The 25388-nt window shown below is 42.0% G+C and overlaps 1 protein-coding gene across 2 annotated transcripts in view; it reads left to right on the forward strand.

Moving 5' to 3' along the window:
• htr4 (5-hydroxytryptamine receptor 4) overlaps positions 1–24820 on the forward strand; it is a 90636-nt gene extending 65816 nt beyond the window's left edge. The window contains exons 7-8 of one of the 2 annotated variants that reach the window (XM_036970202.1): positions 5732–5816; positions 23477–24820. In XM_036970202.1, the coding sequence (XP_036826097.1) occupies positions 5732–5795 (64 nt within the window). In that variant the 3' untranslated portion in view covers positions 5796–5816; positions 23477–24820. The remainder of the gene's footprint in view (positions 1–5731; positions 5817–23476) is intronic. The other variant, XM_021583604.2, reaches the window with a different exon arrangement.
• Positions 24821–25388: the final 568 nt, after the last annotated feature.

Consider the following 25388-nt stretch of genomic DNA (forward strand, 5'->3'; position numbering starts at 1 on the left):
ATATAGGTGTACTGGGAAGGATGCCAGGTAGAGATACTGTAGGAAAACTGAACGTTGTGCACAAGTTACTCTAATTGGTGTAATTTGCTGCTGGCCACCACAGCTTCTTTAATAACAATAATTACCACAGTGAATGGGGAGAAAGGTCATATTGTTGATCAAGTTTGATCTTTGGTTCTAGATGATTACCTCTGCAGTAAAATGGGAAAGAACAGCATGAGAGAGCACCACAAAGTCCATAATGGACAAAAGTTCAGAGGTAGAAAAAGAAACCAGCCAATAGATTACATCACTAAGTGGTGAGTTGAAATGGGAATAAACTAAAGGAAATTAAAAATGAAGACATTAACTCAGATACTTTTACCTTCTGTCTGTTGGGGTAATTATGCAGAGTACATTTCAAATGTAATATTTAACAGCAATAAATGCCTGAAGTTGGTCACATTTTTCCCGACCTGTTCAAGAATCAATACTTTCTCTCCTCTGGGACACATGGAGTTAAATACTGGTCGGTGTGATGCTCACAGGAGCTGACATGTACCCAGATGCAATGGTCAGATTCTTATCTACCACATGAATGAATGGGGCACATTTGGCCTCCTAGTAGTTATTTCTCTCTTGGCATGCTCCAACCTCATCTAACTCTAACCACACGATCCACATGATCACACAGCTTCCCTTCATTCTATTTCTATGGTTACGCCTGCTGCAGTTCCAGTCAGTTGTATGTAAACAAATAAGGATATGCAGGGATGTGAAGCCTTGACCTTCTGAGTACTGGAGTCACGCGTATGCCTTTTTGACTCCTGAGTAAAAGCAGATGAAATTGCCACCCACCCACACGGCTATTCAGTTGACCCCTTAAGTTAATCTTAAATCTACAGCATCATTACAAACATATTGAATTTCAGGCCATTAAATCATATTATACAATTCTTTGTATACATTGCAAGAAAACAACTGTCCAGAATAAATGCTGACGTCTGCAATCTGATCACGTACAATGTATGTGAAAGCTTTTATTTTTTTACCCTCTTAACTCGGCAGGTCAGTTAAGAACAAATTCTTATTTTCAATGACAGCATAGGAACAGTGGGTTAACTACCTTGTTCAGGGTTAGAATGACAGATTTTTACTTTGTCAGCTCTGGGATTTGATCTGGCAGCCTTTCGGTTACAAGTCCAATGCTCTAACCACTTGGCTACCTGCCGCACCAAAAGCTTGTTGAAGCATAATAGCCTGTTATGGTTTAAATGGCCAAATGTAGAACACTGAAGCCGTTGATACAATCAGACTGTTGAAGTTAATATATTGGCCATTTTATACTTCCCAAAAACAACTAATAACATTCAGAACAATTTCTCCAGAATTTACTAAGCCTTTAATGTACTACCTCATCACCTTGTGGGTCTAGTGGTTGTGGGTCTAGTGGTTGTGGGTCTAGTGGTTAGTAGGTCTAGTGGTTGTGGGTCTAGTGGTTGTGGGTCTAGTGGTTGTAGGTCTAGTGGTTAGTAGGTCTAGTGGTTAGTAGGTCTAGTGGTTGGTAGGTCTAGTGGTTGGTAGGTCTAGTGGTTGGTGGGTTTAGTGGTTGTGGGTCTAGTGGTTGTGGGTCTAGTGGTTGTATGTCTAGTGATTGTAGGTCTAGTGGTTGAAGGTCTAGTGGTTGAAGGTCTAGTGGTTAGTAGGTCTAGTGGTTAGTAGGTCTAGTGGTTTATAGGTCTAGTGGTTGTAAGTATAGTGGTGTTAGGTCTAGTGGTTGTAGGTCTAGTGGTCTAGCGGTTGTAGGTCTAGTGGTGTTAGGTCTATTTGTTGTAGGTCTAGTTGTGTTTTTCTCCCAGGAGCCATATTTCTAAGCCATGTTAAGTGAGCGTAGAGAGAAAGTCCAGCTCAGACGGTCGTTATGTCTGAGGCGCTAGAAGCCACTGTTTGTGTTGGTTCGCACTCCCTGGCTCCCTTCTGTGTGCCATAAATTACATTTATTCTGATTTATATTTTAAGTTAAAGCTCAATTATTTTATGACGTTTTGCTACTAACAATTTTCCCTGTTACTATATTACAATATCCACTTCTAAAGAGAGTTGTCGGAGGGATTTTGTGGTTATGTAAACATATTAGATGTTCATCACAGGGACAGCTCTGAGAGAGGAACATTTGACCTTTTTCCACACTTTAAAAAAATGTATTTTTCAAAGACATGCTGACATACTGTCACTTGCTCTTGCCCCTCAGTGTTGACCCCTACATATGCTTCAAAGTTTCACTAGAAATATTGAATAGTATTTGAAGGACTAGGTGGAAAGAGCATTCAGCTATAGATAAACAGCTCTAAAGACCTAGTTACATCATCTTTTTTTTCATCTGACCACATTTATTATGAATATATAAAACTGATGGGGTTGCTGTTTTTCAGATGTGGAACGGTTGTGATGCATTATTCAGTCTACTCTTCCACAAGGTGTCTTACCTTGAACAAGAATGCCTCCTCTTTGACCTTCTCCTTTTTTTATGCGTGAGTAGAAGAGCTGTTATTGCGTGATTGTTGTATAAACTAATCCTTGGCCAATGTGTGTGTAGGGGAGATAAACCACATGGCAGTATCATGAACCAACAGCAGTGTTCTGCATCAGCTCCAGTGTTAATAGGGATTATACAACAGTATATTGACAGCTGCTCATCAAACATCTCACTCCAAAATCATAGGCATTAATATGGAGTTGGTCCCCCCTTTGCTGCTATAACAGCCTCCAATCTTCTGGGAAGGCTTTCCACTAGATTTTGGAACATTTTTGCGCGGACTTGCTTCCATTCAACAACAAGAGCATTAGTGAGGTCAGGCACAGAAGTTGGGCGATTGGGCCTGGCTCGTAGTCAGCGTTCCAATTCAGCCCAAAGGTGTTCAATGGGGTTAAGGTCAGGGCTCTGTGCAGGCCAGTCAAGTTCATCCACACCGATCTTGAAAAAACATTTCTGTACGGAACTTGCTTTGTGTAAAGGAGCATTGTCATGCTGAAATAGGAAATGTTCTTCCCCAAACTGTTGCCACAATGTTGGAAGCACAGAATCCACGAGAATGTCATTATATGTTGTAGCAATAAGGGGCCTAGCCCGAACCATCAAAAACAGCCCCAGACCATTATTCCTCCTCCAGAGAGCGCGTTTCCTCTGCTCCAGAGTCCAATGGCGGTGAGCTTTACACCACTCCAGCCGACACTTGGAATTGTGACCTCACTGTGAATTGAATCCATTGAATCCCATTTCATGAATCTCCGAACAAACAGTTATTTTGCTGACATCGCTTCCAGAGGCAGTTTGGAAGTAGTGAGTGTTGCAACCGATGACAGATGATTTATTACACGCTTCAGCTGACCTGTTATGTGAGCTTGTGTGGCCTACCACTTTGTGGCTAAGCCGTTGTTGCCCCTAGATGTGTCCACTTCACAATAACATCACTTACAGTTGACCGGAGCAGCAGAAAGCAGAAAGACCGGAGCAGGGCAGAAATTTGACAAACTGACTTGTTGGAAAGGTGGGACCCAATGATGGTTCCACATTGAAAGTTGCTGAGTTCGTCAGTAAGGCCATTCTACTGCCAATGTTTGTCTATGGAGATCGCATGGCCGTGTGCTCAATTTTACACCCCTGTCAGCAATGGGGGTGGCTGAAATAGCCAAATCCACTCATTTGAAGGGGTGTCCACACACTTTCATATTTATTTTTACCTATGCAAGTCAGTTAAGAACAAATTCTTATTTACAATGACGGCCTAGGAACAGTGGGTTAACTGCCTTGTTCAGGGGTAGAACGACATATTTTTAGCTTGTCATCTTGGGGATTCGATCTAGCAACCTTTTGGTTACTGGCCCAACGCTCTAACCACTAGGCTACCTGCCACCCCTGTATGTATAGTGTATATAGAGAAATAACAGAGAGCAGAGCCAGCAAAACCCAGTCCTACATTTGGTTTTCTCCCAGTCGACACTGCCACAGCGATGACAGCTCACCCCTGAGCTTAGCATTATTCTGTCAGGGGAGTGTGTAGCGATGCAAAGAAAACATGTACAGTCTCACAGACGCGGGGGCTGCTTGTGAGCACCGGCTGGCATGGCATTGCAGATGAGTTTCACTGTGGTGGGCACCAACTGGGCACATTTGAAACCCTCTCAGTTCAGGATGATCAAATGCCCTTGGACTCCATCCCTCATTATGAATACAGAGCTATCAAATAACATAGACATATTCTAAACAGATATTTGCTCTACTGTGGTCCCCGTCTTATAGGCTACGGTGTACTGGATATATTATGGAGTATCTCTGGGTTAGCAGTCTTCACCAGATGCAGTGTGTCCCTCCGGGGTATTTGACCTCATTTTCACAGATTGCTTACCGGCTCCATCAGGCAGCATGTACAACACTGAGCAGCACACTGTATGCTATCTGTAATAGACTTCCTGTACTCACTCAGTCTGGACCTGGATGTTTGGTTCTGGTAGAATGGCTTTGAAACAATGCCACACATATGTGTGTATGTGTCAGGTCTGGACCAGACAATGTCTGGACAGCGTGGGGAGTCTGGGTTGTTTTGTCTGCTGGCAGAAGATAAACACAAAGAAACAGGAAGTTGCCAAAGCAGTGGTAAATATATTGACAGGAGTATGACATTGTCACCTGGCACCAAAACCGCATTGTGCATAAGAGCAGCCCTTACCCGTGTTCACAATAATCAGTGGGTTCTCATGGCCTATTGCTTAATTATTACAATGTGATCACAAACTGAACTACATGTTTTCAGATCTTGTAAATGTATTTATGGGCTAAATGCAATGTATAGAGCATCTTGATTTCTCAGTGTGATTTGTGCTATATTTCTGTTTTAATAACCCTTTTCCTCCTTACCATAACATCAATCAATAGCTATATAAGTTTGTCCGAGGACCTTCTTTAATTACCATATCATGATTGAGGAACATCAATCAATGTATGTACTGTAGGTTTGTCTGGGGACTCAGTAACATGTTATTGAGTGGGGACGGCTGCTATAGAAAGTGGTCAGGCTCACTCTATTCCTTAGACCTCTAGAGCAATGCAATACACCCTCCTCTGTCAACAGCAACAACCCAACTCTCACTGTTGGGTAAAGACAAGAAATGACGTTGAATCAACGCGGAATGGATGTTGACTTTAGCCCAGAAATAAAGACTGAGCCAGTCTGACTGATTTCATGGTCCCTGTTATCTCTGTTTTGTTGTCACGTCCTCTCAAAGCTTCTTCTATGTTATTAGCTACTGTACATATTTTTATATACATACTTTTTCAACCTCTCCTTTCATTCACTTTAATGATGGTGCATTGCATTTTCTCTGTTTGTTTTTTAATTAATCTAACTGCTTGAATAAAGCACCGTAATGAAACCAACATGATTAATGCTCTGACGAAAGGTCTTCCTAATTAGAGGAGAGCTGCCTCATACAGGACCTGGCTGCATGTACGCTAGCTGTGGGTTAGTAACTGCTGAATGAGTCACTTGGGTGTTGATTAACCAGATTTTTCCCCGCTCTCTTTCTCTCTCCCTCTCACCTCTTCTCCTCTGCCTTTTCCTTCTTCTTCCTTTTATGTTATTTTCCTTCCCTCCCTCTGCTCTCTCTTCCTCTGTCTGGACTTCTGCTCCTGCTACCCTGTGCTGCCTCTTCCTTCCCCCTCCTTCTCTGCCTCCCCCTCCCCCTTCTCCTCCAGTGGCTGCTCCTCTCTCTCCAAACTCCTGCTCTGGTTCTGCAACACTAGGCCTGTTCCTGTCTAGTGCTGCTTGACAACCTCTCAAGTGAGTCTATTTCACACAAACCTCACCCCCTCAACCTGTTCTGTGTCCCACTGTCTGAAGTGAGTCTATTTCACAAAAACCTCACCCCCTCAACCTGTTCTGTGTCCGCTGTCTGAAGTGAGTCTATTTCACACAAACCTCACCCCCTCAACCTGTTCTGTGTCCCACTGTCTGAAGTGAGTCTATTTCACAAAAACCTCACCCCCTCAACCTGTTCTGTGTCCGCTGTCTGAAGTGAGTCTATTTCACACAAACCTCACCCCCTCAACCTGTTCTGTGTCCCACTGTCTGAAGTGAGTCTATTTCACAGAACCCCCCCCCCTCAACCTGTTCTGTGTCCCACTGTCTGAAGTGAGTCTATTTCACAGAACCCCCCCTCAACCTGTTCTATGTCCCACTGTCTGAAGTGAGTCTATTTCACAGAACCCCCACCTGTTCTATGTCCGCTGTCTGAAGTGAGTCTATTTCACAGAACCCCCCCCTCAACCTGTTCTATGTCCGCTGTCTATCTTACATGCTAGTTCAGATTGCATGCATGACTTGTAGGGGCCTGTATTTTGGACAACCATGTGACATGCCTGGATCTGAACATTTATTGAAAAGTTTTTGATCAAACTGCCCCCTTTTCTTTTTATGTCAGATGGTCCAGCACCATCCTCAGACAATGCCTTTTATTTTGTGTATTTCTCATTTCTGGATAAGGCTTAAAATACAGGATAAAATTGTTCTCTGTCACATGATTGTGCAAAACATAGGGCCCTTATGATGTGTGATTTAGTGGGCCATTAGCATAGCGGTTAAGAGTGTTGGGCCAGTAACTGAAAAATTTCTGGTTTGAATCCTGAGCCAACTAGTTGAATAGTCTGCATGTAAGTCGTTCTGGAAAAGAGTGTCAGCTAAATGATTAAAATATGATGTGCATCGATTTAATGGTCAATTGCATGTTTTTATGTCCAATTGCACAATTGCATTATCATTATCTGTATTTCAAGAAGAATGTTGATCATGTGTCTGGCATCTGTTCTGTGTGTGCTTGCGTGCCCACCTCTCCATATCTTGACAGTTTTTAATTACCAGCCAGTCAGCCAGATTACCCGTTGAGCCTGTTGAGCAGCTGAATAGGCCTGACCACTGACCACTTGTTGTTAATCTGATTCTGGCCCCTGATACAGTATAATCCAATGGGAGCTATCTGCTCCTTAATACACAGATGCTTGATTAGATTGTAATATAAACTCTATATCAATGGAGTCCCTCACTGCAAGATACAGTATTATGCATTCAGGGCATCACTTTTACTGTTTATGTTTACACGTGATGTTTATTGTGAATTAGGCTCAGGGTGGCAGGGAGCCTTGTGGTTAGAGTGGTGGACCAGTATCCCCAAGCCGACAATGTGAAATATCTGTTGATGTACCCTTGAGCAAGGCACTTAACCATACTGTAATTTACTCCAGGGATGCCATACTACTATGGCTGACCCTGTAAAACAAAACATTTCACTGCACATATCTGGTGTTTGTTACAATAAAACATGTTTATTTTTGCATGCAGTACTTCCGGTGCAGGTTGCTGGAAGAGAAGAGCCCTGCTGTAATGTAGAGTTAAAGCTTGGTGAGATACTGTATGTGGTTGTCCCACCTAGCTTTCTTAAGATGAATGCACTAACTGCAAGTTGCTCTGGATAAAGATGAGTCAAATCTAAATGTATTATTGTCTAGAAGCTTAAACGATTTCTGCTTCTGGAATGACACAAAGAAACACAATTCAAAATAATGTTATGAACAGCCAAGACACGAATTATATCACTGGCTAATTCAACGGCAGTCCTTACAGTCTCAGAATAAGAGATGATTGCGATAATTAAAGTCTACTCACAGAACGGTGGTGCACAATACTGTGTTTCTCACTATCATTTAAGAAACAGATCTCCAGAAAGACAGAACACCAGCCTTGAATAGCACACGCTATAACAGACATACGTCAACAAAGAGGAGATCAGATATTCCATAGTTATTCCATTGTACGGGCAATTGTTCTTGTATTGTATAGATAACAAGGGTTGGGTAGGTTACTTTTTTAAATGTAATCCGTTACAGTTACCTGTCTAAAATTGTAAATGGTATTTATCTAGGCAAGTCAGTTAAGAACAAATTCTTATTTACTATGACAGCCTACTGGGGAACAGTGGGTTAATTGCTTTGTTCAGGGGCAGAACGACTCAGGGATTCGATCCAGCAACCTTTCGGTTACTGGCCCAACACTCTAACCACTAGGGTACATTCTGCCCCCAGTAGTATACCTTTTTTATTTTGTATTATTTTATTTCACCTTTATTTAACCAGGAAGGTCAGTTGAGAACACCTTTATTTAACCAGGAAGGTCAGTTGAGAACACCTTTATTTAACCAGGAAGGTCAGTTGAGAACACCTTTATTTAACCAGGAAGGTCAGTTGAGAACAAGTTCTCATTTCAACTGCGACCTGGCCAAGGTAAAGGAAAGCAGTGCGACACAAACAAGACAGAGTTACACATGGGATAAACAAACGTACTGTCAATTACACAATAGAAAAATCTATATACAGTGTGTGCAAATGTAGTAATATTAGGGTGGGTAGGCCATAGTGGCAAAATAATTATAATTCAGCAATTAAACACTGGAGTGACAGATGTGCCGTAGATGAATATGCAAGTAGAGATACTGGGGTGCAAAGGAGCAAAAAAATAAATAACAATATGGGGATGAGGTAGTTGGGTTGGCTATTTACACATGGGCTGTATACTGGTGCAATGATCGGTAAGCTGCTCTGACAACTGATGCTTAACGTTAGTGAGGGAAATATAAGACTCCAGCTTCAGTGATTTTTGCAATTCGTTCCAGTCATTGGCAGCAGAGAAGGAAAGGCGGCCAAAGGAAGAGTTGGCTTTGGGGATGACCAGTGAAATATTCCTGCTGGAGCGTGCGCTATGGCTGGGTGCTGCTATGGTGACCAGTGAGCTGAGATAAGGCGGGGCTTTACCTAGCAAAGACCTATAGATGACCTGGAGCCAGTGGGTTTGGCTACTAATTACATTTTGGATTACCTTAAATAGTAACGTAATCGGATTACTTTCAGTTACTTTTGGATTACTTCACCCATAAAACACATTAGGAGAAAAAAAATATTATTACCAATTTAACAACATTTATTGCAGGATGTTTGAGCAACTAAGCAGAGCCACATTAGAACACATCACAAAACATTGTGACAAAAATGTATTTAAGCCCTGTATACCTGCCTCTACCATGCGTCCTTCATCCTTTGTCCATTTACACCTATCAAATCTGATCACAGTCACACCACAATGTGTTTTTGAATCATATACACCTGTCTAAAATTGTGGGCACAAACACATTGTGCAGAACAAAGGATACATGTTAAAACCAGGTATAAGTAAGGGCTTAAGTAACACAGCAACATGGATGGTTGCTGAACACGTATCCCATCGGACAGTACAAAAAAGTATGAAAATGTATGCACTCACTACTGTAGGTTGCTCTGGATGAGAGCGTCTGCTAAATGACAAAAATGAGAAATAGAAATATGAGGACAATGTTATTTTTACATCATGCACAGTGTAATCACACATTTAGCCCACCAGGTAGTTTTTCATTTTAAGCAAAAAAAGTGCAGCTAGATGCAATCTACCAACATATCCGACATGACATTGCAGTAGACTTGTTCTGAAGCTAGCCCACTCGGATGATTGCTGTTGTATCACAGCAAGAGGAAATCCTCTAGATGAGCATCAGACATCCTGTTTTGCTGAGGGGTAAACAGGTTTCCACCATAGCTGAAAAGGTGCTCAACTGGGGCACTGGAGGGCAGTGTAGTCTTGTACTTCAGAAACAAGTTCTGGACTATGGGGAACGATTTCAAGGAGTCAAAAGACTTGTCTTTGTCTTCAAAGTACTTCCTCACCTCATCCTCTGCAATGCCTAGGCCCTTGTTGTTGCACCTCCGAACGCAAAAAAAAGTGTCTTGACTCATCAGACTCGGTCTGTGCTCCCTCACCACCTCTTCGGAGTGTGTGTTCTCCATAGAAGCTGTTTCTTGAACTAATGTGCTCCGCATCTCCTCTCTCTTTCCATGGTTGAGACAAAACAGTGAAAACTTTGGCACGGTAGCAGTTGCCATTTTTGATTCACTTAGCATAGGTCCAAACCGGCGATCTATAGCCTCAATGACTGCAGTGAGGATGTGTGCATAGAATGTTGTAACAGGTACAGTATTTTCTCTGGGGGCTTAGACTTCAAGTTTATGATTGTTGGGGAAAGCCAAGAAAACACTTCCTCTCCCTGAAGAAGATCAATAGAGAACATGAGTGGCTGTAGGACTGTACTATACTTCTTGAGAAAAGCAATCTCACAAGGATGTAGTTTGCTGCTCACACCTAGGTCTTCACAGATTTGCCCCAGCTGGTCATCTGTGAGGGCTATGAGTTTGGAGATGGCACGGTACTCTGAGCTCCATCTTGTCACACATGGCTCAAATACTTTCTTGCTTGCAATGTCCTCTGTTGCCTCTGAAGCTAATGTGGACCTGTATGCTTTGCTCCAAATGCTGGAACATTTTGACATTGCACTTCTGTACAATTTTTGTGACGGACCTTGGGATTCAGCTTTGTCCACCTCATTGGTGGAGATGAGGTTGAGGGTGTGTGCATCACAACGTTGATGTGGAGGGAGAAAAAAAGTTCAAGAATCGCACCCACATCAAACCTCACTCCATCATCCGTCTTCATTTCCACTGAACTCCCGGAATGCCTTTACAAAGATCCTTCAATTATCTGTCACTGTGGCCCTCACTTTGTGTTGAATTTTAAAGTCTGCATGTATTTCACTTAACTTGGCAGCAGTCACATCGTAGGTATGACATCCTCTCAGTCTCGCACAAGTCAAAGCAGCTGACTTCCTCTCCAAGGTGACCTTGGCTAGCTAGCTAGAAATCTGACTAACTAGCTAGCTAGTGCTCTCTGAAATCTCTGACCTATGCTGGAACATTGGTAACATTGTGAAGACAACCTGTCTGTCTCCAGAGACTAGCTAAAGCAAGCTAACGCGCCACACCTGCCAATAGTCATCCCTGTTTCTTCAGGTTGGAAGTGGAGTCTGGATGTTGACAGCAGCTTTACCGTGGGCAAACATAGTTTCCATTGAACTGTTACATTCCTGCCCTTTTCTTCATTGAACACAAATTGTTCTTTGAAACGCCATCCAAAAAGTGCACGGTGTTGACGCACCATATCTTTTTCTTTCGTGACCGTGTATATTGCTCAGGCGGGAAGATCAAAGTAGCACGTTTTCGGTTAATAACTGATGTTAATTTCAAAGTTAATTAAGAAAACTTGCAATCGTTTCATGGACATATTTTTTCTGCAAACATCCCTTCTAAATTTGAAAGTAATCCTAGAAGTAATTTTCTACTTTTTCAAAAGTATCGGTGATCTGATTACAATATTTTTGCTGGTAACATAACAGATTACAGTTACAGTTTTTTTGTAATCCATTACATGTAACAGATTACATGTCATCCATTACTCCCCAACCCTGTGGATAACAAGCCATGGGAGATGGAACCCTAACATATTTTAAACCATAGAGATAGAATCCCCTTCTATGTTCTAAACCACCTGCTGATTGCAGGTCAGATTTGTATTTTTATTTCACCTTTATTTAACCAGGTAGGCTAGTTGAGAACAAGTTCTCATTTACAACTGCGACCTGGCCAAGATAAAGCATAGCAGTGTGAACAGACAACAATACAGAGTTAGACATGGAGTAAACAATAAACAAGTCAATAACACAGTTGAAAAAAAGAGTCTATATACATTGTGTGCAAAAGGCATGAGGATGTAGGCGAAATGATCAGATGATCATGCGCAAGTAGAGATACTGGTGTGCAAAAAGTAAAAAAGTAAATAAAATAAAAACAGTATGGGAATGAGGTAGGTAAATTGGGTGGGCTATTTACAGATGGACTATGTACAGCTGCAGCGATCGGTTAGCTGCTCAGATAGCAGATGTTTAAAGTTCGTGAGGGAAATAAAAGTCTCCAACTTCAGCGATTTTTGCAATTTGTTCCAGTCACAGGCAGCAGAGAACTGGACAGAAAGGCGGCCAAATTAGGTGTTGGCTTCAGGGATGATCAGTGAGATACACCTGCTGGAGCGCGTGCTACGGGTGGGTGTTGCCATCGTGACCAGTGAACTGAGATAAGGCAGAGCTTTACCTAGCATGGACTTGTAGATGACCTGGAGCCAGTGGGTCTGGCGACGAATATGTAGCGAGGGCCAGCCGACTAGAGCATACAGGTCGCAGTGGTGGGTGGTAAAAGGTGATTTAGTAGCTAAACGGATGGCACTGTGATAAACTACATCTAGTTTGCTGAGTAGAGTATTGGAAGCTATTTTGTAGATGACATAGCCGAAGTCGAGGATCGGTAGGATAGTCAGTTTTACTAGGGTAAGTTTGGCGGCGTGAGTGAAGGAGGCTTTATGACAGTATAATGCACAATGTATAGGCTATCTGAAAACAATAGACATGTTCTATAAGACACTGGGACCCTCAAGGATAGACTCTATGTGTTGTCCCATATTGTCACGTTCGTCATAAGGAGTAGACCAAGATGCAGCGTGGTATGTTTCCAAACAACAAAACAACAAAACAAACAACCGAAACGTGAAGCTAATAAAAATGCTCACTGGCAACTATATCTAGACAAGATCCCACAAAGCACAATGGGAAAATGGCTACCTAAATATGATCCCCAATCAGAGACAACGATAAACAGCTGCCTCTGATTGGGAACCATATCAGGCCGCCATAGAAATACAATTCCCCTAGATAACCCACCCTAAATCACACCCCGACCCAACCAACATAGAGAATAAACAGCTCTCTATGGTCAGGGCGTGACACAATTGGTCAAGTGACTTCCACAACTTTCTTGAGAGCTTTCTTAACAATTTAACCAAAGACATCACACACGCGTTTGTGACTTTTTTTAAAGTACAACCGGGAGGGACAGACCACAGAGTATCTAGAGACTTTTTCTACCCACCACTCAGCTGTTCTCTCAATCACTGGTTTCTTCTTCCTCTTCTTCCAAAGACAGATTGGCAGTACAGAGTGGGTTAATTACAGAGATCCTCTACACAGTGAGCTCACCAGTTGTGTCGTCAAGCTGTCTGTTCCCAAGGGGAGATAGACATTTGTTTCAGAAATTAAGGAAACGTGTAATGTGTGAGCGGAAAGGGGGGAGGCACAGATGGTTGAATTCATTAAGAGATGAAGACTGTATTCCTGTTTCAAAAGCACAACTGTTGAACATCCCAACTCTAATTAAATGCAAACAGACGCTGGCTACTGGCTTATAATACCTTTCCCATCATGTCGTATTCTCTGTGTTAATTTGCTGCATCCATACTTGACAGGAGTACTTTCAGACAACAGCAGTGTGATACTTGACAGATCATGATAACTGGATTACTTAACCTTTTCTTGCTTTGCTTGACTGACTTTTGCCTGCCAGAAGACGCCCAGATGCAGTGTGGTACAGATTGCAGCGCCATTTACAGAGCTATAAGCATGATGGTTGTCATAGCTCTTTGAATGGTACTGCCATATGTGCTGAAATACCAGCTCTATCATCCACCAACGCAGGCAGGCAGGCAGACATCTGCAACTTCACTTATCATTACTTGATGCATATGTATAGAGTATGTGGAAATATATTTGTTTTTATGTCATGGTGAATATGGATGAATGATGAATTATGTAAATCTGTGAATCTGCTGTGCCCTTTTATGCCAAGTGTATCAATGTTCAGGAAAGTGATACACTTGTGTTTCACAAGAGGATTGTATCAGTAGTAGCAGTGATAGGATCACATGGTACAAGTCGTCAGAAGTATAAAGTCACACAGATACAAGGTCACTAACTACTGCTAACGCACCGTTTACTCGGTATTATGCAGGATTACAGGATAGTTTACAAGATGTTGGTAACGTTGAAATCTGACATACGAAACAAACGTGTTTTACTAGTGGATTTATTAAGACGTGCATGTGCAACTTTACATATTCACCAGGTTTTAAAGTATGTAAACCGAAAGTGAAATCTATTATTAGTTTTAAATGAGTAAAGCTCCCGGTGCTGCTGGTTTTCAGCATCAAGGACCTGTCTGTCATTGTATGGGTTCTGGAGGACATGCCTGTCTTTGCACTGGACTCTGAGTAGCGCTTCTCAACTGTTAGTTGATCGTTGAATGAAAGGACTGCATTTACTTGAACCTTCTCAACATGTGACGGCTCTTATGTCAACAGCAGTACTTTAGCCGACATGTCATAGACATTTCCACTTACACATTGTGAATTAGGCCAGCACATTTATTTGACAAATTGTAGAGAATATCACCAATCCTCCCACCTGTGGCAACTCTACCTACACGGACTATGACAAAAACCATGTAGGCAACATGAATGCACCTGTGATTTAAAAAATAAAAAAAAGTTGACATATAAGTTGACCTATGAATTAAAGAACACAAGTGCAAGCTTGACATTCAACACATGCTCCCCTAGTTCCAGAAAAGAGCACCAACCAATCAGTTCATAGCCTATCTGATGGAAACATTGTTGAGCCGTAGAGGACAAGCTCTACCATGGAATTCACAGGAACGGAACCTCGCTCTCTCTTTGTGTTTCAACCTTAACAATGAGTTTCATTTTTTTTATTAACTCCGAACATATGATTCAAAGATGTTTGTTTTACACTGTCAGGGCATCACATAAATATGAGGATTTTTCCTCTTTAAATGGACTGTAGGAAGTGAATTTTTTTTTACATAGAAAAGAAAGCACCCTGGGCTACATTGGATGCAGTCCAGCTGCAGGTTTCTTGCAGAGCCCTTTGATTTTTACAGTTACTGGGCTCTGCTCATTGTCATAGTAATGCATAATGTATAAATTATCACTAAAGGAAATGTTTATAGCTTGAAAAGTAACTTGTGTATGAAACACCCCACTTTGTTCTAACCATCTGAATCATAAACGCTAAGGCTCTTCTGTTAGCTATGAGCAGGTAAACAGCAGCTGGTTATTTACTATCTTGTGTTTGCTAACTTTTCCTATATTCAAATGCACTGAGTGGACAAAACATTAAGAACACCTTCCTAATATTGAGTTGCACCCCCTTTTGTCCTCAGAACAGCCTCAATTAATCTGGGCATCGAATCTATAAGGTGTTGAAAGCGTTCCACAGGGATGCCCGCCCCTGATGACTCCAATGCTTCCCACAGTTGTGTCAAGGTTGCTGGATGTCCTTTGGGTGGTGGACCATTCTTGAGACAAACAGGAAACTGTTGAGCATGAATAACCCAACAGCGTGGCAGTTCTTGACACAAACCGGTGCGCCTAGAACCTACTACCCTACTAATGTCTTGCCCATTCAGCCTCTGAATGGCACACATATACAATCCATGTCTCAAGGCTTAAAAATCCTTCTTTAACCTTTCTCCTCCCCTTCATCTACTCTGATTGAAGTGGATTTAACAAGTGAGTCAACACTCTTCACCCTTCCCTTGGCTTCTCTGGCTCTGTGGCTCACAGTGATGAGGTAGATGTTCTTTTTCCCCTAGGGGATGGAAGGGAAGGGACTTCCTTTAGTGCTTTCCTCATGTAAACTTCAGGCAATGGGGCCGGCCTGTGAAAATTTATAGCAAGATTTTTATCTGGTTTATGTGAAGGCAAAAAGGAATCAGACTTGCACATTTACAGCACACTTCACTCCACAACATACTCTTATAATCATGTTCACACACAAAGGTGTACCCTTATGTCTTATTCTCATGCTTCAACACTCTCTCTCTCTCTGTCACACACACACACACACACACACACACACACACACACAGTCCATCTGAACTGAAGAGGGTGGTGTGTATAAGGTAAACACAGACTTCTTCTCTCCCAGGGGACTTGTAGGTACTTTTCTTCTCTCTATGTTTGCTCTCTCCATGTCTGCTCCTCATTCCAGTCAAAGAAACAATCAGGTCAGGAATGCTGCACCACTGCAACTCAACCGTCACTCAGCTAAAAGTAATCAACCTTCTACCTTTGTTCCATTGAGAGATTCAGCATGTTCAGCAGCATTCCTCCAACCACCACAGCTGTCTGCCCTGTGTGTTAGCTAGCCTGGACACCCACAGCTGTCTGCCCTGTGTGTTAGCTAGCCTGGACACCCACAGCTGTCTGCCCTGTGGGTTAACTAGCCTGGACACCCACAGCTGTCTGCCCTATGTGTTAGCTAGCCTGGAAACCCGCAGCTTTCTGCCCTGTGTGTTAGCTTGCCTGGACACCCACAGATGTCTGCCCTGTGTGTTAGCTAGCCTGGACACCCACAGCTGTCTGCCCTGTGTGTTAGCTAGCCTGGACACCCACAGCTGTCTGCCCTGTGTGTTAGCCAGCCTGTCTGGCCCTGATTGTGTGCGTGCAAGTCTAGCCAGCGAGCTGTCCGTACCTTGGACCCTTCACTTAGAGATCAATCACACTGCTTAACTTCTCCCCACTGCCCTGCCAGGCTGGCACTGGGCCCTTTTTGGAGCTGCATGTCTATATCCAGACTAGCATACAGTATGGGAATTCTGTATGATGGAGCTACGTGTCTATATCCAGACTAGCACACAGTATGGGAATTCTGTAAGATGGAGCTGCATGTCTATATCCAGACTAGTATACAGTATAGGAATTCTGTCTGGTGGAGCTGCATGTCTATATCCAGACCAGCATACAGTATGGGAATTCTGTCTGATGGAGTTGCATGTCTATTTCCAGACTAGCATACAGTATGGGAATTCTGTCTGATGGAGTTGCATGTTTATTTCCAAACTAGCATACAGTATGGGAATTCTGTCTGATGGAGCGCCGTGTCTATATCCAGACTAGCATACATTATTGGAATTCTGTATGATGGAGCTACGTGTCTATATCCAGAATAGCACACAGTGTGGGAATTCTGTAAGATGGAGCTGCATGTCTATATCCAGACTAGCGTATGGGAATTCTGTATGATGGAGCTCCGTATCTATATCCAGACTAGCATACAGTATGGGAATTCTGTATGATGGAGCTCCATGTCTATATCCAGACTAGCATACAGTGTGGGAATTCTGTATGATGGAGCTCCATGTCTATATCCAGACCAGCATACAGTATGGGAATTCTGTATGATGGAGCTCCATGTCTATATCCAGACAAGCTTATGTGCATTCTGTATGATGGAGCTGCATGTCTATATCCAGACCAGCATACAGTATAGGAATTATGTATGATTGAGCTCCATGTCTATATCCAGACCAGCATACAGTATGGGAATTCTGTATGATGGAGCTCCATGTCTATATCCAGACTAGCATACTGTATGGGAATTCTGTATGATGGAGCTCCATGTCTATATCCAGACAAGCTTATGTGCATTCTGTATGATGGAGCTGCATGTCTATATCCAGACAAGCATACAGTATAGGAATTCTGTATGATGGAGCTCCATGTCTATATCCAGACCAGCATACAGTATGGGAATTCTGTATGATGGAGCTCCATGTCTATATCCAGACTAGCATACAGTATAGGAATTATGTATGATGGAGCTCCATGTCTATATCCAGACTAGCATACTGTAGGGGAATTCTGTATGATGGAGCTCCATGTCTATATCCAGACTAGCTTATTGGCATTCTGTATGATGGAGCTCCGTGTCTATATCCAGACTAGCATAAAGTATGGGAATTCTGTATGATGGAGCTCCGTGTCTATATCCAGACTAACATACAGTATAGGAATTCTGTATGATGGAGCTCCGTGTCTATATCCAGACTAGCATACAGTGTGGGAATTCTGTATGATGGAGCTCCGTGTCTATATCCAGACTAGCATAAAGTATGGGCATTCTGTATGATGGAGCTCCGTGTCTATATCCAGGCTAGCATACAGTATGGGAATTCTGTATGATGGAGCTGCATGTCTATATCCAGACTAGCACACAGTATAGGAATTCTGTATGATGGAGCTCCATGTCTATATCCAGACCAGCTTACAGTATAGGAATTCTGTATGATGGAGCTCTGTGTCTATATCCAGACTAGCATACTGTATTGGAATTCTGTATGATGGAGCTCCATGTCTATATCCAGACAAGCTTATGTGCATTCTGTATGATGGAGCTGCATGTCTATATCCAGACAAGCATACAGTATAGGAATTCTGTATGATGGAGCTCCATGTCTATATCCAGACCAGCATACAGTATGGGAATTCTGTATTATGGAGCTCCATGTCTATATCCAGACTAGCATACTGTAGGGGAATTCTGTATGATGGAGCTCCATGTCTATATCCAGACTAGCATAAAGTATGGGAATTCTGTATGATGGAGCTCCATGTCTACATCCAGACTAGCTTATGGGAATTCTGTATGATGGAGCTCCGTGTCTATATCCAGACTAGCATACACTGTGGGAATTCTGTATGATGGAGCTCCGTGTCTATATCCAGACTAGAATACAGTATGGGAATTCTGTATGATGGAGCTCCATGTCTATATCCAGACTAGCTTGTGGGCATTCTGTATGATGGAGCTACATGTCTATATCCAGACCAGCATACAGTATAGGAATTCTGTATGATGGAGCTGCATGTCTATATCCAGACTAGCATACAGTATGGGAATTCTGTATGATGGAGCTCCGTGTCTATATCCAGACTAGCATACAGTATGGGCATTCTGTATGATGGAGCTCCGTGTCTATATCCAGACTAGCATACAGTATGGGAATTCTGTATGATGGAGCTCCGTGTCTATATCCAGACTAGCATACAGTATGGGCATTCTGTATGATGGAGCTCCTTGTCTATATCCAGACTAGCATACAGTATGGGAATTCTGTACGATGGAGCTCCATGTCTATATCCAGACTAGCATATCGGCAATCTGTATGATGGAACGTCTCATTTAAGTCTTTCTTCAAAAAGAGATTCCTATGTTAATTACCACAGTCGGCTAAATCATACCCAATTTTGAGTTTCCATCCCATTATTATACTTTATATACATCACAGAACACTGAAATATAACAAAACTGATTGACATTTCAAAACAACAAAATGGTGTATTAATTATGAAATTATTCAAAATATTAAGAGCATTTCACCCATGAAGCCACTAGGTAATTTGACTACAGGAAAGGGCTACTGCGACGGCATACATAAATACTAGAAACAACAGTGGGTAGTGGCTGAGGCGGAGTATTATTCATTCAGCCTGCATCCCTAGAGAGACAATAGCTCACTTAATCAGGCTGGTATCATTCAAGTCAAATCTGGGGCCCCCTGCCCGTGACCCCCTGCCGCCCTGCCTGTCCCTCTTCTGGAGAATGACAAGTGGAATGTGAGCCCCAGTGAAATGAAGGGATGCTGTTCCTGCTGTGCCCTGATGCCCTCCCTGTGCCCTGGTGTGAACTAGAACATGTTGGAGTAGATTAGTATATAATAGATTTCCTCTCCCCCTGCAAAGGAAGCTTGGAATTGCAGGATTGCAGATCACCAAGAGGTGCAAGTTGTCTGGGTTTTACTTTTCTAACTAATCCCATACAGCTCAGTGAGAAGGCTCCTGGTCCTTAGCAGGAGGACAATCTATAGCAGTGTTTTTATTCTTCACTCTGATGTTCCCAAGGTAACCAGAAAAACAAAATCGAGAACATGTATTGATCTAATCCTTTTTCTTTTTCTTGTTGTTTAGTTTCCCGGTCATTTCATTTCACAGTTTATATTTTCAAACTGATGTCCAACTGTTTAGTCATTCTCCGAACAAAGGTGTTCATCCGAAATTTGTCAGGATGAGCAGATTTATTCTACTGGGTCAAAGTTGAGAAGTTAAATCCCTCTTACAGTAAATTATGGAGTTCACTTTGAACTGCCATCCTCTACCAGAGTAGCTGCAATTGTATACAATAATTCCTAATAGAGTTGCCAGCCTTCTACTCTCAGTGTATGTGATTGGCAGTATTCTACAGTTCACAGTATGGAGTAGGTTGTGGTCTCTGTAGTGTGTGGGTCCCTGGGCAAGAAGCGTCTATCCCACAGTGCAGCATATGGCACAGATCAAACACTTGACTGCTGTGGTCAAATCTAAGTGGCTGCTATGCTGTAGTCAGTGGTAAAGAGCCATTATTACCAATAAGATGAGAGCTGAGTTGGATGTCTTTAACACATCTTTGATCATCCAGCGCTAGTTTGAATATAGAGCAGGTAAAAGAAGGCAGGTATTTGTTCTTATTTGTAAACTTGGCCAAGTAACGCTATTGGATTTAGGAAGCCTGAGTATGTTTTAGATTGATTGTATTAAAATGTCAGTCTTTTCAAAGGTATTTACAATACACACACTACTAGTGAAAGTACAGTAGGCTAAATATCTGATCTGAGCTCATTGATGTCATAGATTGTTTTGTTTGTGTAATTGTAATTGTGGAGATTGAGGCTACCATTTCAACACGATAGATCATGTGAGCATGCATACATGAGGACAAACTGAAGACCATGAATAGATGAGATGTACTGTAGTCAGCCTTGGCTTGAAAGACCAACATCCAGCCATATGACTTGTTTGGTGAAAAGAGCGGTTAAGTGTTAGGTGTTAAGTCAGGATGAGAGTCAGAGAGAGAGCAGTGGAGAGTGGGCAGCAGAGACATCCCAGTCAAGCGGAAGGAATGTCAGACAGACAGACAGACAGACACACAAACACACAGACACACAGACACACACACACACACACACGGCGGGGGCTCTGGCGTATGGCACCTATGTTTCTGTAGCCCCATCCTTAGTATATAGAGCTTAGGGCCTGGCCCGTATCCACAAAGCATCTCAGAGTAGGAGGGCTGATCTAGGATCTGTCCATACAATCATAAAATATAAAACTGATCCTAGATCAGCACTCATACTCTGAGACACTTTGTGGACACAGGCCTAGGACCTGAGGGGCTGATATAGGGACACAGAGAAAAAGAGGATCTGCCCCTTGAACACAGTCATGTGTTTCCAGAGCATGTGATCCATTAGGAGCAGTGTCATCATCTTCCATTCAGTCTGTGGTCCTTTCTGTGGGTAGGTGGTAGCACTTGTTGGGTTAAACACTGCAATGTGGCAGCAATTTTGGTTTCTGCTAAACATTAGAGAACATTAGAGAGATCTGAGTTTTTTTGAAGGTACATTTCACGGCCAATTTCTAAGCAGGAATCACCTTTGGTTTGGTTGTTTATGAAAACATCTCCTAATGAGAGAGTGAGTCTACATTACAGGGAAATATTTAATTCACTTCTGTGTAAGCAATTTACTCCAGAGAAATCACTCATTATATGGTTTCCAAATGGTCTTTCTTTATCATCTGTTTGATGAATTTCTGTTTTGCACGTTTAAAATGTAATTTAGTGAGTATGATTGTTAATGTAATGGTATCACCCATAATTCTGCCAATCCAGGATTTTGCTATATTCATTTATTAGAGTTAATTACCTTACCTTATTGAATATTGCCTTACCAGTATATGAATATCATTCTGAAACCCTTGGTTGGATATAAAATCCAAGATGCCATTGGTTTAAATGTGGTGTCTGTCTTGACCGATGCAACTGGCCTTATTAAAATTATACCCATGTTTAACACGGAACTCAAACCGGCGCACACGCCATCGTGCGCCATTGTGCATAAATGTATTTTGTCACCCCACACCAAACATGATTACGACATGCAGGTTAAAATATCAAATCAAACTCTGAACCAATTACATTAATTTGGGGACAGGTTGAAAAGCATTAAACATGTATGGAAATTTAGCTAGTTAGCTTGCACATGCTAGCTAATTTGTCCTATTTAGCTAGCTTGCTGTTGCTAGCTAATTTGTCCTGGGATATAAACATTGAGTTGTTCTTTTACCTGAAATGCACAAGGTCCTCTACTCCGACAATTAATCCACACATAAAACAGTCAACCGTATCATTTCTAGTCATCTCCTCCTTCCAGGCGTTTTCATCTTTGAACTTTATGGTGATTTGCATCTAAACTTTCATAGTATTACCACGACGACCGGCAAAACAGTTCGTCTTTCAATCACCCACGTGGGTATAACCAATGAGGAGATGGCACATGGGTACCTGCTTCTATTAACCAATGAGGATATGGGAGAGGTAGGACTTGCAGAGCGATCTGCATCAGAAATAGGAATGACTTCTATTTTAGCCCTTGGCAACGCAGACGCTCGTTGGTGCGCGCGGGCACAGTGGGTGCAATAATTGAATAACATGGATTTCAAAATGTATTTTGCAACGCTCGCACACGCGACGTGTCCGGTCTGGTCAGCATGTTAGATATTAAAACCACAGGCTTTAATTGGTCTTTTGTTTAATAGGATTCAAATTCTCCCTCTACAACCACCCCCATTACAACCCCAGTCATTTGATATCTCAAATATGAAGTGACATTTCTGGACAAGCCTTTCAATCATGCAGACATAGTCCTATAGCATGGTCATTTGACTGCTTTTCCAAAGCCTTGGACGATGTCAAGAAATGTCTCAATTTTCCTCAATAGAATGTTATATGAGTCAAGTGAATGTATGATCACATTACAGTAAATGGGAGTTCATGCCAGTTTCTGATTGTATGTCCTTTGCGGGGAGATGATCCGTGCAAAACATCGCTGAAATTGAACTCCATATGAAACAGTTGATCATCATCTTCCTCATCTGAGAGTCACCGTGTCCGGAAAAATAAGGATTAAGAAAACATCTGTGGCCCTTAACTTGTCAAAGTAAATTGATGGCATGACTAAAATGTGCAACTCGATGGTTTTAAATCATCATTCTTTATCGTCTCGATTCTCCAACATGACACTATTTCAGTCATCCATTAAAGTCTAAATGTCTGCCTATATGCCAATCTGGTGTATCTTCAAGTTCTCATGATGCCAGATGGTGAAAGGGAGAGTTGTCATCTCAAGTAGGAGTCTCGCTGTCTTGACTCAGCCTTACATCCCACTTGTTCATGTCACATCATATAATTGGAGGGGTATAGTTGTATACTGAACAGTGTATGTGTATATGGTCGTTATAAAGCACTCTGACTACATTATAGCTTCCTCACTAATCCTGGTTGACCATGGCCCTTAGGGAACCAGTTAAGGTTTCACTGTAGTTCCACTCCTGTATTGCTGCCAACAACAACCTCAGAGAAGAGAAAGTATGGCTCATCTCCTCAGAGCCAAACCCAATGTACTGTCATCCCAGAGCTTCATGTTAACCAGACTGCTTGAACCTGGCAGTAGAGACGTGCTGCTCTCTTTATGTGGGATTTAAGTTACTCAACAATACCTCTCTTCGTTCCAGGGTTGGCTATAATTTCAGCAAAACAGTGAATCTTAAATTAAATATATTGTTATGCACTTTCTGTAATCTGTGTGCTGTGTGTGTCTTAGGAATGTTGATACATCTCAGAATATTGAAGCACATTGAATGATAACCCCATGTCACTTTGAAACTAATGTTACATTCTGTGTTTCGTATCATTTCAGGTATGCTGCCCTGCATAATGGAAACCACATTGAACAGGAAAAGCAGTCGTTGCAAAGAGAGGACACAGAGTCACAGGAGTCCTGCTTCTGACAACCACAGACAGATAGACAGTCAGACAGACACCTCCCCATGCAGGCTGAGACAGGGACTGGGTCAGAACCATCCCTAGAGGGGGTCATTCTAAAACAGCCTCTCCAACTGAGAAACAGCCAACTCGACAACGTCTCCGGACTTCATTCTTAGTAGCAGGATTTGATTATGGACTGTGGAACACTACAAGGTGAACAATGTTGCCAAAGCTATTTGAAATGAACTTGGTTTTAAGATATGTCTTTCCATATTTCCTTTGCTTAGAAAAGGAAGGAAAACACTCCAAATCTCTCTGATCCACTATAGCTCCGTTAGAAGAGAGAATGTTTCAGTAAGGCTTAGTGTCACTTAGAATGAAGCATTAACTTGAAATGTTCTAATTTAAAAAAATGTAAAGGTCTCTTATCTCTCCCTGTCATTGGTGCCCTGTACTCAATCACTAGCAGCCTACATCATCTGATTTCTCTTGATGTTCTGCACAATCTTCAAAAGCCGAAAGGGATAGAAAGTAATTGAACACACCTACGGTAAAGTATGAAGTAATTCAGCTCTTGACCGACTCTTGATGAGTATTATTAGCTGCTAAAATATATAAAGGATCCATCCCTTCCCTGTCATGACTCATCTCTCAGATGCCTACAAGGATGGTCCATGCAATAAGATGGACATGTTTCCATGAAAGCTTTTAAAAAGTTCTGGTTGCTGGAGTAATCTTGGTCACAGTATTTTGCCTCCTACTGCTGCTGTGTGGTAGTACACTACCGTACTCTGTACAGTACGTGTGTGCATACTTGAGATCATGTCCTCTGCTTTTTGAAGTGCCGCTCTCAAAATCACGTGTGTTTAGTCCAGTCCACAGTAACATCCAATGTCTTATACATGACTAACAGTAGCCTGTAAACATGTGCCAGAATGTACTCACATTTTCATTCATTTTATATTCATAAACAATCAAAGGTATCCTTGAAATGTATACGCAGCACTTCAGTCAATGTTTACTTGCACCTGAAATGTAAACATTGGCTTTTTCACTTAGGTTATTTTCCTGTGCAATTTAAGAGCAAACCAATCCACTTGCTGAGTCCTTCAGTAGGCTACCAATGAGGTCTAGCTCATGTAAGGTATTCGCCACCAAAGCCAGCATTTAATTTTCTATGAGTCACCAAATAGAGGACCAGTGGTTCAGTTATTTATATTTTCTGTCCAAAGCACTGGGAATATTTACTTTCAGTAAGCAATGTAAAGAGATCAACCAACAGAAATACCAACTGTATTTTCCCCCACACATCCATTCTGTTAAACACACATTCAATTTAAACTAAATAACCCTGTTGGTTGAACTTCCTGATGAAATGTCCAACCTTTGTAGATATCTGCTTTTGATGGGCTAACAGTACAGTCCTCATGTTTCTGTAATGCATAGAATGTAGATGACCAATCAGATGTCTCAGAGTGGGGTGTTGACGGCAGGGTCAAGTGTGTTACACAGTGTCCAGAAGCATTAAGCCATTAATCATTACATTCATCCCGTCTTCCTCCTTACAAAACTGAAACTTCAGTCACACACTCCTTCATCCCGTCCTTGGATTCAATCGTTCCCCTGGAGATTCATGAGAAGTAATAATAACGCTGAATTTTATTTTAGGAATATTTATACTTTTCAGGGGAAGGTTTTGACAGTTCTGCTATTCCAGAGGGTCTTGGTCGATACAAATGTTCTTGTTTTTTCCTGCAGTAACTGACAGCTAAATGTATTTAGAATATATAGGCAGAGCATTTACAGTGCTATACCCTCCCGCTACAGACATCAAAACAATGTTT

The sequence above is a fragment of the Oncorhynchus mykiss genome, chromosome 31 (assembly GCF_013265735.2).
Source record: "Oncorhynchus mykiss isolate Arlee chromosome 31, USDA_OmykA_1.1, whole genome shotgun sequence".
In the NCBI taxonomy this organism is placed as follows: domain Eukaryota; kingdom Metazoa; phylum Chordata; class Actinopteri; order Salmoniformes; family Salmonidae; genus Oncorhynchus; species Oncorhynchus mykiss.